Source organism: Erpetoichthys calabaricus, chromosome 1 (genome assembly GCF_900747795.2).
Source record: "Erpetoichthys calabaricus chromosome 1, fErpCal1.3, whole genome shotgun sequence".
Lineage (NCBI taxonomy): Eukaryota > Metazoa > Chordata > Cladistia > Polypteriformes > Polypteridae > Erpetoichthys > Erpetoichthys calabaricus.
In genome coordinates this window covers 27,342,768-27,362,729 of record NC_041394.2, presented here as the reverse complement: position 1 = coordinate 27,362,729, position 19,962 = coordinate 27,342,768, and the positions used below count along the sequence as shown (strand labels likewise).

The following is a 19,962-nucleotide window of genomic DNA, read 5'->3' as shown; positions in this document are numbered from 1 at the left end:
GTTAAAGTTGAGGGTCGGATGAATTCAACCCAATATCAACAAATTCTTCAGGATAATGTTCAAGCATCAGTCACAAAGTTGAAGTTATTCAGGGGTTGGATATTCCAACAAGACAATGACCCAAAACACAGTTCAAAATCTACAAAGGCATTCATGCAGAGGGAGAAGTACAATGGTCTCGAATGGCTGTCACAGTCCCCTGACTTGAATATCATTGAAAATCTATGGGATGATTTGAAGCAGGCTGTCCATGCTCGGCAGCCATCAAATTTAACTGAACGGGAGAGATTTTGTATGGAAGAATGGACACAAATACCTCCATCCAGAATCCAGACACTCATCAAAGGCTATAGGAGGACAGCGTCTAGAGGCTGTTATATTTGCAAAAGGACGCTCAACTAAGTATTGATGTCATATCTCTGTCAGGGTGCCCAAATTTATGCACCTGTCTAATTTTGTTATGATGCATATTGCATATTTTCTCTTAATCCGATAAACTTATTGTCACTGCTGACATACTTCTGTTTCCATAAGGCATGTCACATATTAAAAGGAAGTTCAGCCAATGGTAAACAAAAATCCAAAGAATTAAGAGGGGTTCCCAGACTTTTTCATATGACTGTATATTATATTGCTACTCTCACAGAATGATAATAAAAAAACTGGAATCTTGGCAGTTAGTGGAAATGGTAATTGATGAGAACAGTTATTTTTATTTTTTTCCTTAAAATGAAAGGTGGATGAGCTAAACCTCAGCTATGCCACATCATTCTATCATCTAGCAAGATTAACTACTCACCAGCACTCTGTTTGGTGGGCAGCTTTGGTCATGGGGGTGGTGAAGGAAAACAGAAGACAGCAGGATTGGCTTACACGTGAAGTACTAAATTTACATTAAGAATCTGCTGTCTCAGCGGCTTCAAGTAGAGCTTCAGAGTTTCCCATTTGTGCTTCAACGTCTGTGCAAAAGAAAGCTGGAGCTCTCAGTGTTTCATGTGAATGCAGTGGGCTCAGGGGGAAGGGAGTTCTGAAAGAGACACCATTCCTCTAGGCCGTCACTTAGCTCCACGTCAACAATTTCAACAATATACAAATCACTTAGCTGCAAATTTCCAAAACAAGAAAAAAATGAAAAAGTAATGCAATAACAAGATGCTATATGATCTCAAATACTCTTGTTTTCATCAAAGGAAATCTCATCTAAAATCGGTAAATCAGGATAACTAATTATTTACAGTGACTTAAAATAAATATGAACAAGATTCCAAAGATTAAGAAAGACATTTGCTAATGTCTGTTATGTTTTGTTCTTCACCAGTGGGACTCAGTCAGTACAAGAATTTGAATTATGTAGTTAAATGCCTGAGCAATTAACATATCATTCTAAAGTCACATTTTGCTTTTTTATAGTTTATTCAAGGCCTGATCTACCAGTAAAACTTGGGAGAACATCCTGGCACCCTCGCTCGCAAAGGAGCCTTAGCATATGTGAGAAAAAATGTCTAATAATAGGAAAGTCCAAGTTTTTGCATACAGTCCAGTACAGGTCCTCATTCTAGGAGGGCTTGTTAGTCCTTTAATTCTACCAAGTAAGACATTTTTAATATGCAGATTTCCCTTTTCTGAGACCATCCACCAAATGTTACTTGACAGAAGAACATTAGCAATTTATAATCATTATATTGACATTGTCCTTCTTCATCATTTTTTTCAAATACTTTATTAAAGCAGTTAATTTATATCAAATATACTGTACATAGGAGGACCAAGTTAGCCAGTGAACTATTGTTTTTCTAGTAGTTTGTACTTTATTTTAATTGGCAACTTAAAAAAGAGGAAGTAAATAATTATGAATGAAGTTGTCTAAGAATTAAAGTATTAAAGATTCTAGAATTTTAACAAAAAAATTTATTAAACTTAAGTCCAAATAAGTATGTTACATTAGCAGCAATAATGAGCTTCTATTTAAGAAGATGACAAGAATGAAAATCTGCAATCACTGCAGAGCAATGACTGACAACCATGGCATTAAGTGATATTTACATTTTTGTTCTGTCTATTTAAAAATGTAATATTTTGATGACTTGCAGGTTTTAAACCTATTTAATCTTACTGTTAATCAATTTCTACGTTTGTGTCTATAAAACTAATTATATGTGTATATCATAATATCATGATGTAAAGTAAGAGAGCATTTTCAGACCCACTCAATCCAATTAAGGGTCTTGGATGGCAAGAGAGTATCTCGGCTGCACTGGGCACAAGGCAGACACCAGCCCTGGACAGGGTGCCAGTCCATCACAGGGCCCACTTACACGCAATCACACTCATATTGGGCCAGTATGAAATCACCAATTAACCTGGCACACAGAAGAACCAGAAGGAAACGTAAGCAGATAATGAGTAGACTATGTACGTCTAATTCAGTTACCAGTAGGTGTGTCAAAAATAATGGAAAAACTCGATTAAAAAGATCCTTAATTAAAATTTACCTCCTCAAGTAATCGGGTAAGGGAGGAAAGCAAACAAAGCACAGATGCTAATCCCACCAGAATGCATTAGAAAAAGTCAGTGGTTTAGTAATATTTCAATGCAGTTGTCTATCGATACTTTAATACTAAGTTAGCACACAAACACACACAAAGAGCTATGCAGTACAGTCTAAAAAGTGGACAAGTCAGTTTTACCCAAGACTTTCCTGATGCCATAAGATGATCTTTGGCTAACTGTGGCCTGTGTATTGTTACGGTGTGTAACTTAACTTTCCGCTTTTTCATATTATTAGGGATGCCTGATGGCTCTAGATATTTCCTGTTATCTGTGTTTCATTTTCCTTCTTTAAACAAAAATACAAACTTAAACAAAGTCAGTACTCTTTACATGTGCCTATCTATGAATGCACTTTAGTCTAATAATGAAAAGAAAAATAAAGTCTCATGTTTTTTCACAAATTTTTTGCTTTTACAGACTAATCTTATGAGATATTCACAATAGAACTCCAAAATTTGTAATAACATTTGACCGCACCTTCATTACTTCCTCAACTTGTAAGTGTTAGTTGACTTCTGTATCCACCAGAAATGCAGACTGATGGCTCAGAACAATTTTCAAAGAACTACATGGGTGACAAAATAACTGTTTGCAAGTAAATATAAAACACAAAAGTAAGTTAACATGAATCTTAAAGACAAACCTAATCTCTTTTTATTACATAAAAGTCTGTCCATTACCCTTAGAAACTTAAAATTCCCTTCTAGCCCACATCTGTCTGTGTAATCGGTGTGAAAACAAAGAAGAGCTGCAGAAAAGCATGGGTTTTAAAAACAAAATTCTGTGCATAAAGTATACATGAATGTGTAATATGCGTATATACTGTATGCGTTTTTTTAATAGATTACTGGATTAACCATCAGCGCAGTCTGTACTTTACTCGATAATTAATATGATCTATAGTGACGTCATTAGTTTTTCTACGGTTGGCTGGCGTCCTGCCCGGGGTTTGTTTCCTGCCTTGCGCCCTGCGTTGGTTGGGATTGGCTCCAGCAGACCCCCGTGACCCTGTAGATAAGATACAGCGGGTTGGATAATGGATGCAGTTTTTGGTTAACTACAGGCCAAATTTAAAAATTGAATTCTTCTCACAGCCTCACAGTTAGGAGACCTGGGTTCGATTCCCGGGTCCTCCCTGCGTGGAGTTTGCATGTTCTCCCCGTGTCTGCGTGGGTTTCCTCCGGGTGCTCCGGTTTCCTCCCACAGCCCAAAGACATGCAGGTTAGGTGGATTGGTGATTCTAAATTGGCCCTAGTGTGTGCTTGGTGTGTGGGTGTGTTTGTGTGTGTTCTGCGGTGGGTTGGCACCCTGCCCAGGATTGGTTCCTGCCTTGTGCCCTGTGTTAGCTGGGATTGGCTCCAGCAGACCCCCGTGACCCTGTGTTCGGATTCAGCGGGTTGGAAAATGGATGGATGGATTCTTCACACATGGAGCAATAAATGTCTTATCTTAGTCCCTTTTACCTTACAGAATTTCTTAATGATAATGTTCTTGAGTGTATTCTATGATCATATGATGCAGATATTCATGAATTTTTGAAGATTAATAAAACTATTGTAAGAGACTTTGGCTACAGACTCTACAAACTCTAGACCTGATCTATCTACAACTATAAGTGAAAAATATTTAAATTATGACTGTAGACTACATTATTTTAGCATAGCATATTCTGTGATATATCAGCAGGAATGCAAAAAAAAAAATGCAATGCCATTGGAGGACACATTTAATCATATATGCACCAATATTTACACCTGAGCACTTTTATCATTGTGCTGCACAGCAAACATACAGTAAATACACAACATTAAAATAAGCTTCTTTATACAATTGTATGTTGTGATAACCTTACAAAAATACCTGTATTTACAGGATGTCGTGAGATGTGCATAGATTATGTCTTTTCAATTTAGAATGTACAGTAACATTATTATTAGGTCAAGTACTGCTACTTCCAAGATCAGGTTTATTTCACAGGCCAAGACATTGCTTCTGTGCAATGTCCTCTCAATATCTGCATGAGCCATCTATGGTCACTGTAAGCACAAACATATAAAGAGATCAGCTGTATCTATATTGTCCCTTTATGTCTTAAGGTTTGTGTGTGAGTGAATGTAACTTGTGATGGGTTGATTGTCGATCTGTAACTGATACTTTCAGAACAGTCTTTAACTTATTGGGACCCTGGATTAAGAAACTGGGTGGAAGAGAGTTCAATGTGTCCTTTAAGCCAAACAAACACCAGCTAACCAGAAAATATCCCAGTTACCCTAAATGATTAGAATTGTCATATCATCTGTTTAAGTTTCTTTATTTCTTATGATATGAACTCAGCTCTTTAGTAGTATTAGCAGTATATGATAATTAAGATATTGCTCTACCAATGGCCACACATTAGGTTTGTGAACTGATAAATTAGACTCTGGCTTCCATTGCTCATATTCTATTGCATTTGCATACTAAGAAGGATGGTGTGGTATACTAGAAGAACTAATCCTATCAATTAATCAATTAATTTGTACTCTAAATAGCTGATTCTAAGGACCATTACAAGATATTCACACTTGTATTCACATTTGAATCTACATATACCAAAGATGCGACTGGTGATTCTAAAAAGCTCAGTTTTTAGTGATCGTAATTGTAAATGCAGTCAATTAAATCAAAAAAGAAAAGTGGTTAGCCCAACCAAGTCCAAGTCTATGTGTAGTTGTAAAGTCAATACAGACAATAACTAAATTAGCATTTAAATCTAGTCCCTGGCAGCTGTGAGGAAGCAGCTCAAACCATTCTATGATTAAGCCACATTCTTTATCTGGTAGTTTTTCTAAAAATATTGTTTACGTTTTTTTTATCATGATGTTTTAGTTGATTTTGTTTTCATGCCAGATCTCAACAAGGAACCTACAGTAAATTACTTTAAAATATTTCTCAGTATGACAGTGGCAAATCACTGTTGTTGTTGTATCCTATCATTAATACTGCTACTCATCTCTGTTTCACAGCCTACTAAGTTTGATTTCCATATAAAATATGCTTTATCTGTGATACCTGATACACTAGCGTGATATGTCACAGTACATTTGAGCAATTAGGTGAGAAAAAAAGAGCATGATTTGAATGGGCGGAATGGTGGCTCTAAGGTTAGGGATCTGCAGTGGCAATCAGAAGGTTGCCAGTTTGAATCCCGTAAATGCCAATAGGGACACTGCTCTGTTGGGCCCTTGAGCAAAGTCCTTAACCTGCAATTGCTGAGCGCTTTGAGTAGTGAGAAAAGTGCTATATAAGTGCAAAGAGTTATTATGTTTTCATTTTGCATTATTTGATTGTTGGTTTGTTTATCTTTCTTTTTTCTTTCTTTACTCATCCCACTGTATTTGTGAACAAGCAGAACAATTGTAATGTTTTTCTATAGGAATTTAGATCTCAACTGTCCAGTTACATAATGAAAAGTCTGAAAGATTATCTAAGTTATGCATAGACATTCTGCTGTATCATTCCATGAGGAACTAGTCTTAAACATGCCTCTTTATATTTAGACATATTACTACTGTAAAATATCACTATAAAAAACAAAAAACAGAGATGGATGTTGGAGAAAAAACATAAAGACTCATCTTGCAGTACCATAAGTTTGGGATTTATTTTTTAATTTTCTCATCTCAATGTTCACCCACACTTTTCTTTACTGATCCAAAAGATTAGTCACTTAAAGCCTAAATGACATTGTTAGGTGGATGAAAACACATTAAAATAATTTTACAAAAATGTTTCAGGCATTTAAAAAAATCATGGACTTTCCAGCTGAAAAGCTGTAGTCAACTTCTAATTTTCAAGAAAAATACCAAAATCATGATTAAAAAAATGACCAAAATTATGATACCTTAAAATCTTCATACTGTGTAATGCACAAAACATTACAATCAAAAATGTGGCAGCATCTAATCTATTTAAAATATTTACAAATGGTACAAATCTGTGGACTTCTAACTATATCACTTCTTTTTAATGGTAATCTTCTTATGGTGAAAGGCCATTACACAGACATATTCTGTTAGCTTAGGCATCTGTTGTTATGTACTACTATTGCTTTTAACCACCAGCTCAATGGCACAATCATTTTTGTCAGCATAATATTACACAAAAATTATATAGCAACATATAATGATTTGAAGCAAAAACTATTTATTTATGAAAACATACTTACGGATGAAAGAAAGAAACTGAAAGATAAGTCTATTTCCCTGATATTAGTGTAGCTCAAGCAGCATAATGAGAGACAAATTACTATATGCTGCTCAGACAATGGGATCAAGCCCATCTTCATAGATAAACACATGCTGCCCAAAATAGCTCATCATTTCCGATTCATGTAATGACTGCTAAATATTGCTAAATCAAAATTTAGATTTAAAGTTCTCTGTGTTGCCACTTTTAGCTATGCTATTTTTTCATGAATCTACTGTCACCCATTAATAAATGGCTTTAAAGCATTTTGATATCATTCACCTGTGGAATTATTCAATTTTTACCCACAGTTATTGCTGAACAATTGATTTTAAAGTAATAGCTGGTGTTAATGTTGTTTATTCCCATAATACTTTTGATCCCTGCCTACCACACTTCCATCTGTTTTCCCAATGTGTCCATTCTAACCAGAGCTGAAGAACCAATCTTGGAAAGAGAACTTGTACAACATATAAAGTTTATAAAATAAAGTGTAGTAGTCACACACATAACCCCATTCATTTTTACAAAGCCAATTTCAAACTACCACTCCAGATAAGCGACATATCTTTTAAGTTGTGAGATAAGACTTGAGTATCTGAAGAACATTTACACGCACAGGAACAACTCAAGAACTTGACTTGTAAAGACCATTACTAGGCCAGCATCAGAATGCAAACAACTGGAACTACAAGGCATCAGAGTGAAATAAATACTTGGTCAACACTCCTCACAACTTTGTTTCATTTACTTGTCGTGCCATTTCTTAATTTCTAAAAGCTTCAGTTGACAGATTCAGCTCCTTCAGTTTTGTCTCACAATTTAAAGCCCTCAATCAGTTAGTTCTTCCTCATAGTTTATTTACTACCATTATGTCCCTTGTAATATGATCATTTAAACTAGAAACAGCATTCCTGATTCAGACAATTATAACACTATAAGGCTTTAAGCAGAATCTTTTGTTATCCAACATCTTATTAGTCTTCTAAACTGCTTATGTACTGTACAACTACTGGTTCAGGATAATTATAATCTAAGTTTGCACAGACAAGTGTGTTTTTCATAAGGTACATTTTTTAGGTACAAATATTATATTATTTAATTATATCAAATATTATCTTAATCAAATGTCAATAGTTTTACATTTAGTCACATTAAACTTCATTTGTCACACTTGTTTTGGAAATACCTGAATTAGAACATTAACAAATTTGACAAGAACAAGCCAAATTTTGCCCAAAAAAGCTCACCAATCCCATCCACCTAATTCCTTCAGAATAACATCAAGGTCCCTAAACTCCTACTCTCCACCATACTACTTGGTGACTTATTCCATGTGTTTATAGTTCTCTGTATAAAGAAAAACTTCCTAACATTTCTGCAAAATTTACCCTTAACAAGTTTCCAGCTGTGCCCGTGTTCTTCCTGAAATCATTTGAAAGATAACCATCTTGTGCTGCTGTAATAATTCCTTTCAAAATTTTAGATACTTTAATCTTTAGTCACCTCTTAGTCTCATTCTGCTTAAATTGTTTATCTGCTTCAATGAGAAATTTGCACACTTTAGCATCTGCTTATCCACCTAAAACAGGGTCATTTGAAATTGTAATTAACTTTGATGTAAATATGATTTTTGTCCATCAACCAATTCTCTACAATAGCTTTTTCCAGTTTGGGTTGTGTGGTCAAGAACAAGTTATAGTAGCATCTGGCGAGGGCAATAACTGTAGATGAGGTTACACTTTTATATTAATTATTATTGTTAAAAAAATGTAGTGACCCAGTACTGACCTTTGAAGTACTTCATTTTGTACCTACAGTAAAACATTTCTATAAACAATTCCTCATAACAGCTTTTTTGTTCTTGTACCAGTTCTGTACTCTGCATGCTGATTCCTGTATCGCAGGCTCTTAACTTTTGTAATTAGACTTACTTGGAGTAAAACATCAAAAGTTTAATGAAAGATAAATAAAAGATAAAGTAACTTCTATAATCTACTATAATCTAATGCTTTTGTTGCACCCTTATTAAACTCAAGTACATTTGTTAAACATAATCTTAGCCAGTGTGTACTTACTGCTGTAACATTTGTAATTAATAGCTTCCTATTGTCCAAATGACTTGAAATTTTGTACACTTACTCACTTCCGATGACAATACATATATCAATAATCAGTTTCACTAATTGATCAATTAATCCATGTTAATTAAGAAATGAAATTTTCATATGAAGATTTCACCAATAGATGGCGCTAGTAACAGATAGAAATAAAACAAACCCAAGACTAAAAAGTTGAAAATAATATCCATCCATCCATCAACTCGCTGAATCCGAACACAGGGTCATGGGGGTCTGCTGGAGCCAATCCCAGCCAACACAGGGCACAAGGCAGGGAACCAATCCCGGGCAGGGCGCCAACCCACCGCAGGACACACACAAACACACCCACACACCAAGCACACACTAGGGCCAATTTAGAATCACCAATCCACCTAACCTGCATGTCTTTGGACTGTGGGAGGAAACGCACGCAGACACGGGGAGAACATGCAAACTCCACGCAGGGAGGACCCGGGAAGTGAACCCAGGTCTCCTAACTGCAAAGCAGCAGCGCTACCCACTGTGCCACCGTGCCGCCCTGAAAATAATATATACTTTTTAAAATAAATAGTTATATTAAGTTAAAAAGTGTACTAAAAAGTAAAAAATAAGTCTCTCATACATCACTCATAAAATAAAAGTGTGGGTGCTTTTCATCAATTAACATTCAAAAAAACACTTCTTAAAATCTTAGCAAAAGTGCCACCTTTTATTTGGAGAGCGATGTATAAGAGATTTATTTTTTACTTTTTAGTACACTTTTTAACCTAATATAAGCGTGGTTTTTTAAAAAGTATTTTTTTATACTGTATATAAATTATAATCTGCGGTGGGCTGGCTCCCTGCCTGGGGTTTGTTTCCTGCCTTGCACCCTGTGTTGGCTGGGATTGGCTACCCCGTGACCCTGTAGTTAGGATATAGCGGGTTGGATAATGGATGGATGGATGGATGGATGGATACATTATTGTAAGATCAGTACGGTATGTGCTGATTTGTAAAAAAAAAAAAACAACAATTAAAGGTCTGAAAATAATAATCAGTACTTTTTACTTTTTTAAGCACTCCTTAGAAAATGTTGTATGGCCAATGCTTTTTTTCCTTTTAGCCTTAGTACTTCTGGTAGCTCCTTACTCAATGCAAGTCCAAAAGATTCAGTGTTTCATTGTTACTTCTTGTAGCTACTATGAAGTTTCTGGCTTCCTCACAGGTAAAAATCTCTTAATAACATAAATTAAGAGAATAGGGTGTATCTTTTCTTCATATTTTATTTCTGTCCTGCTGACACATTACAATTAACTTTTGTTGGTTTCACTTGATCTTAAAAAACCTTTACTTGATGCTTAGTTGTTCTTTACTGATAAATTAGTTTGTGAATTACTGTAGTACCTATATCCATCTCCCACTATTTCATATCAGTTCTATTTTCCCTATAAACTGATGTTTTTTTGTGTTTCAAGGCCTATGGTTAGCAGTGGTTGTATTTACTTTATAGATCACCCACTTAGGAGATCAGTTCGCATGGTCACCTCAGGATTATGTAGTCTGCTTTTTCCAGTCTAGCATCATGGAGAGCTGGAGACTACCACAACCAAACTGGATGCAAATCAGGAGCCAAACCTTAATGATATGCCAGGTAACTTCAGGACACACACACACACACACACACACACACACACACACACACACACACACACACACACGCACACACACACAGCATTTAACTGTCATCAGCTTGTGAGCTGCATTGAACTGCTGTGAACTGAAGGTCTGGTCTCAGAAGGACCCCAAGATGATACAGTGCCAAATAAGATCTACATACAACAAGAGTCTTCACTGAGAAGAAAATGGTAAGCAGGGAGGATTTTTTCTGACAGAGGAAAATGTCAAGAACCTAAATTGTGCTAGGCAACATCAACATTAAGCAATGTTTATAGTACAGGCCTTCCCTGAATTCATTACTCCAGTGAGTAAAGAGGTGTCATATGTTGAAAGGTAGTTCCCAAGTAAAATAATACAACTGACAATCAAACAATGACCCTAGAATCTCATAAAAAATGTGCCAACACCATGCTGAAACTGCAGTTGGCCAAAGGCCATGACACATCTCGTTGCGCTGGACATTTTCTACAGAAAAGTATAGTTTAACTGTCAAAAAATTTCAGGAATGGATAACTGAAGATGTGTTTGGTCATATAAAGTTAACTCACATGAATGATTCAGGAGAAAGTGAAGCAATTATATCCCAGTCTAATACAGAGCAAAGAAGAAAAAATCTGCAACACAAACATATCATCACTCCAACCAGGAGAGACACACAAGCTCATTCTTCTGACATCATTATTTGGTAAACTACATAGCATAAAGAGATTTCCACAAAACACAGTCAACACAGAATCAGAGTGCAACCTAGAAGTATTCTATCTCACAAAGGTAATTAAACTGGGTGCTTGATTTAACCTCCTGTTGCCACGTGTTACTTAATAAGAAAAGAAGCCCTAGAAAGCAAATTATATCTGCGTCACAATGCTGCCATGTTTCTGTGTTTCATTAAAGTTTTGCTCAAGAAAACTAAAAAATGCTCAGACAATTACAAATTTGCAAACTTTTCACTTAAAGTAAGTTTAAAATATAAGTGAGGGGACATCTACATGACTGCCACTTTTGAGCCATTACCTTTTTTTTGTTAGACAAGGCAAGTAATACAGTGAAAATATTTGAACTATTAAATTAAGGAATTGCAGCCTGGTTCAAGACAGCCAACTGTGAAATGTGATCAACATCTCTCCGTTCCTGCCACGTGCATGAGCACACATTCACAGGCATGCCTGAAGCCCTGAGTCTCAGAGATGGATTTTATTTTTGGAGTTTGCACCTGTTCTTCTCACATTCTCCTAAACTGCAGAGGAGCAGATAGTTTGTGGCTTCTGCTCTCACTCATCAGGGATGTTCTGGACAGTCTCTTTGCTCACATTTACACTGCTAGAGGGGGATGGGGTGCTGTACAGGAGGGTTTGAAAATTGAGCTTTTTAAAAAAATAAAATAAAATTGTGTTTCTAATTGGACAAAAGAACTCTTTAAAGAAAATTCTAATTACTAGATGCTGTAAATTTTAAAACCTCTATTTTGAGAAATCTCATTGCTTGTTCATGTCAAAATACTTTAATTATAGTACTTATTAAACGTCTAGCATAATGAATGTAACAACTATCAAATATCAGCTCAGTAAAGTACTACTTTCATAATGGAATTAACATTCCTGTGTCTTTGATCTAAAATAAGGATATGGTAAGACAGACATTCAAGATATATATATATATATATATATATATATATATATATATATATATATATATATATATATATATATATATATGTACACAAATTACAAGTTTTTTTTAACTTTGTAGCACATTTTTCGGTAGCAGGATCTTGCGCTTTAATTAACTTCTGGGGAACCTTTTGTATGAAGTCTGATGCTCTCTCTCTGTGTTTTGCACCCACATACCAAAGTTCTACTGTAATTGTGAATTTCATTCATTCAGATATTTATTTTCACTTGTAAATTTCCCTAATTAGAAACAGTGTCACTGTATGTCCTGTGATTCAGCGCTGTTCTCTTCATGGATAGTGTCAATTAATGCTGAGGAGTTGGACTTCGGTTTCACTGCAGCAATGATCAGGGCAAACTGGGAAAGTAAACGAGTAAAAAAGTAATAATTTCCCTACATTCAAAATTTTATTTAATCAATTATTTAATAATATAATCCATTTATAAATCAGGAGTGCTTTAATCTCAGTCTATTAGATTGTGTTTTCAAAATCTACCCTTTGCCACTAGAGGATGTAAACTAAACAGTGGCCCATAATTAAAATGATTTTGAAATACCGCGGACTGATATAAATTTAATAATCAAAAAAAAAACAAAACAACTTTTGAAAACAGTTTTCTTTCCAAAAAAGAATATAGCAGGGCAGTTGAACTAAAGCACTAGGCAAGGGCATTTAAAGTGAAAGAGATGTCTTGTTTTTGCTCAATTTTCATTCACTATAATCTACTATGCATTAGTTTACACCTTGGTCAAACACAAGCAACGGTTTTAATGATTTAAGTCAGTCTCTCTTCAAAAGCCTCCCTTGGGATTTCTTATTTCACTAAAACAAATCCCAGCAAAGCAAATGTAAAGTGCTGGAAAATTAATTTAGGACACTCTCTGTCTCTCCCGAGCCTACTTCTCACAGAGCCATTTTTAGCAGACAACTATAAAAAGAAACTGCTGCCACTACATTAAAAGAAATTAGAAAAAGCACTGTACAAATGGAATTAAAGAATGCCTACATTATTAATTCAGTTGGTAGTTTAGAGCAATAGTATGTGATATTTGTTGGATATGGACGTATGTACTTAAAGTAGTCTACCTGTTTATACTGTAGCAGTATCTTATTAACTATGAAACAAGGGAGCATCTTTTCTACTCCAAAAGGTTAAAGCCAAGCTCATTGGCCTTACATTAAAGACCATCAGTATGAAATCTGATGAAATATGGGGCACAGTACACAGGAATTGGAACTACTTTGGAACTGGCTCATGGTTTGGGTGAATCTCATGGATCATCTACAGTAACATTCAAAAGAAAAAAAAGTGTTCCTTGATGACATGTAAATCCAAGCTGTCTAAAGCTAATTACACAGATAGATAGATAGATAGATAGATAGATAGATAGATAGATAGATAGATAGATAGATAGATAGATAGATAGATAGATAGATAGATAGATAGATAGATAGATAGATAGATAGATAGATAGATAGATAGATAGATAGATAGATAGATAGATAGATAGATAGATAGATAGATAGATAGATAGATAGATAGATTGCCTGTCCATTGAATTCTAGCTAGTGTGATTACAATTAGACTAACTTTGGAACCAGATACAAAGTTAGTATAGCCATTTTCTTTCACAGTGCACATAAAACCACAAAAACAAGAATTAAAGTAGCTGGATATACTTACAGTCCTAAGAAACTGAATTTCCTCTTCACCCTCCCCTCCCTCAGCCATTGTGGTTGAAGATGTATTCTTTCTACTTCAGGGAAATGTCTCCTTCTGCCTTCAATATCTCAGCCTCAGTATCTCTCTGTTTCTCTTTCTCTCTGTGTTTCTGAGTGGGTGTACTGTTCAGGCTCCCTCTTCCAGCCCTCTCTGCAGAGCGGCAGAGAGCAGGCTGTTCCACAATAAACCACACATCAAGGAAAAAATAAACCAGCTTGACAGTTTTGTGACCCTCCCACCATGCCAAGAACTGACACACCACCTGCACTTCCCCTTCCCACCTCCTGTTGTGAGACTCCACCTACATCTAGAAAACACCCTGCCCCATTTTTCTTTTCCCAAGACAGCAACACAAAATTCAAGTGTAAAGAATTAATTATTTGTCATTTATCGAGTAGGGGTCATTAGGGGGAATATCCAGTCAGTATTTTTAGGTCAGATGATCTACCCATTTATTGTGACTTGTCTGTTGGTAGGATCTTGTCTATGATGCCTCAGAGAAATCAACTGCTTTTCTTATTACCGGGAATTACAACCTACACTATCATGAAGAATGTTGATATATGCTGACTAGATGGATGAAAAGTTAACTGCTTATTGAGTTTTTGTATATTACCATGAAATATACAAAACTTACAAGAGAATCAAAAATAATAATTTTTTGACCATTCAAGACAATATCAAACCCCACAAATATTACCATCCATATTAAGAGCACCAGAACTCCTCAATAGCATCAACCTTTCGTGTATAATACACAAAGCATTTTGCAAAAACCCATGTCTGCCTGTCTGTCTGTCCACATGGAACAAGTGTTGAGACATGGCACACTTACCCCTTAAAGAGATTTGCCGACACATTGCAGTTTTGTCCAGATATCTCAAACAGATCGCTCTGTACGAAGTTTTAAAATTTAGAATGGTGAATCAGCAAACTCGTCCATCTTAAAATTCAGAAACATTCTGTGCAACTTCAGCTAGGAATGTTTCAATTTTACCTTGGGAGTGGTTGCTTGAACTTGGATATTTTGCATATTTTCCTTTTGTACTTGCACGATAGCCACTCAGATGCCCAGTGCAAGTAAGTCAGACACCGGCACAGTGCGCACCCAAACATCTCATACAGCTGCCTATTTATCCTGATCTTTTAGGTAATTTAACTAACGAAGCACAAAAAAGATTACTTCTCTGGAAATAAATGGAAGGGGAAAGCAATTATGTAAGCATATATAAGACTGAACTGATTAAACAATATTATCTACAGATTATTATTATAAACAACTGACATTATTAACCTGCAGCTAAATGTTCATCATTAATTGTTACTATTCCTAAGTAAAATTAACCAGCTAAAGTCTTCTCCATATACTAAACATAAAACATAAATCTCACAACAGCAACTTTCACATACCAGACAAAATTATTTTCTAGCAAACCTGGTTTGAAAAGTAAATGCTACAAACAAGTTTGTGTAAATTAAAACACCTTGAATTCTCTTGGTATTCAGTCAGAATTCTGGCATTCATTCATTCATGTGGCAATTTCATAAGAATGTTTATATTTGCATTTTTAGTATTGATTTTCAGCTGTTTAATTTCAGCTACTCATGAAAAAATATTAGTAAATACATTTTGTGTATAATTTTAAGACAAATGTAGCCCATGGCAAACATATCATTCTTTATATCCCTTACAACTGAAATAATCCCCAGGCCACAAACATCACCTTCATTTCTGGTTATAAAGTGGGGAATTTCCATCTCTGTCACCCATTAAATTGAAGCCCTGGTCATTCTGTCAGAGCCGCCTATGGTAGCTGTGCCTGAAACTCACATTCATTTTGCTTAAGGTTTGCTTCCTAATATACAGATGTAGCCACTAGGGGGCACCACAGAGCACAAACCCAAACACACAACCATGCCACCAAAATTCACAGATTAAAATAAATGTTTTATTAACGCAATACCACTTTACAGTTTTTTGTTTTTTCACACAACACTGCACAACACAATCCAGTTTCCTTCCTTTTTTCCTTTTTTTCTCCTCCACTTCTCCCAGGTGAGTATTGTCTTTGTCATTTCCTATCATTGACTCCTTAGGCACAGAGCAGGGCTCCCTTTTAAACCCAACCCAGGAGTATTTCTGCTGCTTAAACCATTGTCTCTGGGTTGCACTTCTGTGTCCGGCATAACCATCCTGGGATCAGCATTTATCTCCCAACAGCTCACTCTGGCAGGCACCACAGAACTCATCAGAGCAGCTCCATGGAACCTCAACTTCCATTCTGCTCTGCAAGTGCTCGTACAGGGACTCACCACAAGGGATGCTGCAACCCAGTGTACAAGGGGACAATCTGAGTATGGAAGGCCACTTTCCCTGTTCGTCATTTCTTCTGGCCTCCCAGCAAAGTAAAGGACTCTCATTCATTGCTTCTGGGCTGCCAGTCCCAGGATACCCACTGTCATTGTGCCCCATTATGCTAGCTTCCTGGCAAGAACAGGGAATGCCATACCTCCACTCCTGATTACTCGTTATAGCAGTCTCCTGGCCAGGTAAGTGAGCAGGGTCCATCTCAACTGGGACACCAGTCCATCCTTTACACAGCATTAAGTAATGATTGTAATGTCAACACAAAGAAAATGCAAATTTGTGTTGTAGGTACAGAAATGGTATACATGACCCAGGTGTCCTACAGAGAGAGATAGTGTGCACTCCTAAGGTGGAATGGGAGGAGATTCCAGACCAGATAGGTAGAAATAAGTGGGTCAGGGTCACAAGCTGCAAGGTAAAGGGTGCACATTGTCTGGGGGCATCAACCCCAGAAGTAGAAGTGTCAAACTGTTTTCAGGTCCTTGCAGAGCCGGACAATGTCTTTGAAGATTCTAAAGTGGTAGGCAGGCATGAGGAGCCCCAACTGGCCACCTCATAGCCAGTTCCTAGAAAGAGTGAGGTAGTGATAGTTTGGGATTCAATCATTAGGGGGACTGAAGCATAGGTTTGCTCCAGAGACAGAGAGTCTCTTACAGTGCGCTGCCTTCCAGGGTCACAGGTGGGAGACCTCCCTGGAAGGGCTAATGTGCTCTTGGCCAGAGCCGGGGTGGATTCAGCTGTCATTGTCCATTCTGGAATAAATGACATACATGAGGGTAGTCTGTCAGTTCTGTGATCCAAATTTAAAGAGTTAGGTGCCAGGCTAAGGTGCAGAACTGGCAAGGTAGTCTTCTATGAAGGTCTGCCTGTCCCATGCGCCAGTCCAGGTAAGACCAAGAAGATTAGAAGGTTTAACTCATTGCTCAAATCTTGGCATAGGTTAGGTTAGTTGGGTTAAACTAAGGAATAGGGGAGCAGGGATTTTAGTACAGACCAGGATTAGAACTGAACATGAATGAACAAACAGCAGTGTATTAATAAAATTTGCATAGTAACATAAATTCTAACCCAACATTTAAATGAAAAAGTAAATCGAGTAACACATTAAAAATAGCTTGCCTTAATGCTACGAGTATCAAAAATAAAAAAAGTGAGTTTGACTTGTATGTAGCAGAGCATAACTATGGTATTATAGCAATAACAGAGACCTGGCTAAATAAAAAGATGGGGTTGAGTATAACAGAGGGATAAACATTTGTTAGGAAACAGAAAAGGAGGGGTGACTGCTGTTTATGTCAAACAGAATTTAAATGCAATTCCTCATCAGATGGACGATCAGTCCCATCTTAATGAAGACATGTGGCATCACCTACAAAGCATTAGGGAAAGAGGTTCTATTTTAGGAGTGTGTTATAGACCACCATATGCACAGGGTAATTTCAATGCACATCATTTTAGTAATATTAAAAAGGCAAGTTTACATGGGGATATTATACTCTTGGGGGACTTTACCCGAATATTAATTGGGATAACCTTGCAAATTGCAGAGTACAAGAGCAGGAATTTTTAGAAGCAATCAGTAATTCCCCCCAATATGGGGGGGGGAAGCCTGTCTAGATTTAATATTTTGTAATAATCAGGATAGAATTGAGGGTGTACAGGTGATTGAATTATTAGGGTCAAGTGACCATAATATAACACAGTTCATAGTGTTTTGGAATAATGCAGATTCCAAGATTAAAACTGTTAAGTTTGACATTGGTAGGGCAAACTTTGAGCGAATGCGGCGAAATCTAAGGAGGAAAGGCTGAGATAAGCTTTGAAGTGTGGAGACAGTCAAAGAGCAGTGGAACAGTTTTAAAAACGTTTTACACGCAATGCAGGACAGATACATACCGAAATTTGGAATTTGATGGAAACTGAAAAAAAAGACTTCAACATTAGGTTAATAGAGAGTTAAAAGAGCAGCTGCAAAGGAAAAAAACAGCTGTATAAGGTGTATAAGACTAAAAACTCCAATGTGAATCGTAGGATATATAAGAGCATGTGGTTAACCTTTAAAGATAGTAAGGAGGCTAAAAGGCAGACAGAGAAGAATATACAGTTAGGTCCATAAATATTTGGACAGAGACAACTTTTTTCTAATTTTGGTTCTGTACATTACCACAATGAATTTTAAATGAAACAACTCAGATGCAGTTGAAGTGCAGACTTTCAGCTTTAATTCAGTGGGGTGAACAAAACGATTGCATAAAAATGTGAGGCAACCAAAGCATTTTTGAACACAATCCCTTCATTTCAGGGGCTCAAAAGTAATTGGACAAATTAAATAACTGGAAATAAAATGTTCATTTCTAATACTTGGTTGAAAACCCTTTGCTGGCAATGACAGCCTGAAGTCTTGAACTCCTGGACATCACCAGATGCTGGGTTTCCTCCTCTTTAATGCTCTACCAGGCCTTTACTGCAGCGGCTTTCAGTTGCTGTTTGTTTGTGGGCCTTTCTGTCTGAAGTTTAGTCTTCAACAAGTGAAATGCATGCTCAATTGGGTTAAGATCAGGTGACTGACTTGGCCAGTCAAGAATTTTCCACTTCTTTGCTTTAATAAACTCCTGGGTTGCTTTGGCTGTATGTTTTGGGTCATTGTCCATCTGTATCATGAAAAGCCGCCCAATCAATTTGACTGCATTCAGCTGGATTTGAGCAGACAGTATGTCCCTGAACATCTCAGAATTCATTCGGCTGCTTCTGTCCTGTGTCACATCATCAATAAACACTAGTGTCCCAGTGCCACTGGCAGCCATACACGCCCAAGCCATCACACTGCCTCCACCGTGTTTTACAGATGATGTGGTATGCTTTGGATAATGAGCTGTTCCACGCCTTCTCCATACTTGTTTCTTGCCATCATTCTGGTAGAGGTTGATCTTGGTTTCATCTGTCCAAAGAATGTTTTTCCAGAACTATGCTTGCTTTTTTAGATGTTCTTTAGCAAAGTCCAATCTAGCCTTTCTATTCTTGAGGCTTATGAGTGGCTTGCACCTTGCAGTGCACTCTCTGTATTTACTTTCATGCAGTCTTCTCTTTATGGTAGACTTGGATATCGATACGCCTACCCCCTGGAGAGTGTTGTTCACTTGGTTGGCTGTTGTGAAGGCGTTTCTCTTCACCATGGAAATGATTCTGCGATCATCCACCACTGTTGTCTTCCTTGGACGTCCAGGTCTTTTTGCGTTGCTGAGTTCACCAGTGCTTGCTTTCTTTCTCAGGATGTACCAAACTGTAGATTTTGCCACTCATAATATTGTAGCAATTTCTCGGATGTTTTTTTTCTGTTTTTGCAGCTTAAGGATGGCTTCTTTCACCTGCATGGAGAGCTCCTTTGACCGCATGTTGTCTGTTTACTGCAAAATCTTCCACATGCAAGCACCACACCTCAAATCAACTCCAGGCCTTTTATCTGCTTAATTGATAATGACACAATGATGGACTTGCCCACACCTGCCCATGAAATAGCCTTTGAGTCAATTGTCCAATTACTTTTGAGCCCCTGAAATGAAGGGATTGTGTTAAAAATTGTTAGTTCAAAATAGTTGCCTCACAATTTTATGCAATTGTTTTGTTCATCCCACTGAATTAAAGCTGAAAGTCTGCACTTCAA

General features: G+C 36.8%; 1 protein-coding gene across 10 annotated transcripts in view; it reads right to left on the bottom strand.

Annotated features, from left to right (window-relative positions):
* LOC114647909 (ryanodine receptor 1-like) overlaps window positions 1-14,115 on the bottom strand; it is a 387,179-nt gene extending 373,064 nt beyond the window's left edge. For all 10 annotated transcript variants that reach the window (XM_051932424.1, XM_051932426.1, XM_051932430.1 and 7 more), the window contains exon 1: window positions 13,895-14,115. In XM_051932424.1, coding sequence (XP_051788384.1) covers window positions 13,895-13,942 — 48 coding nt within the window. In that variant the 5' untranslated portion in view covers window positions 13,943-14,115. The remainder of the gene's footprint in view (window positions 1-13,894) is intronic.
* Window positions 14,116-19,962: the final 5,847 nt, after the last annotated feature.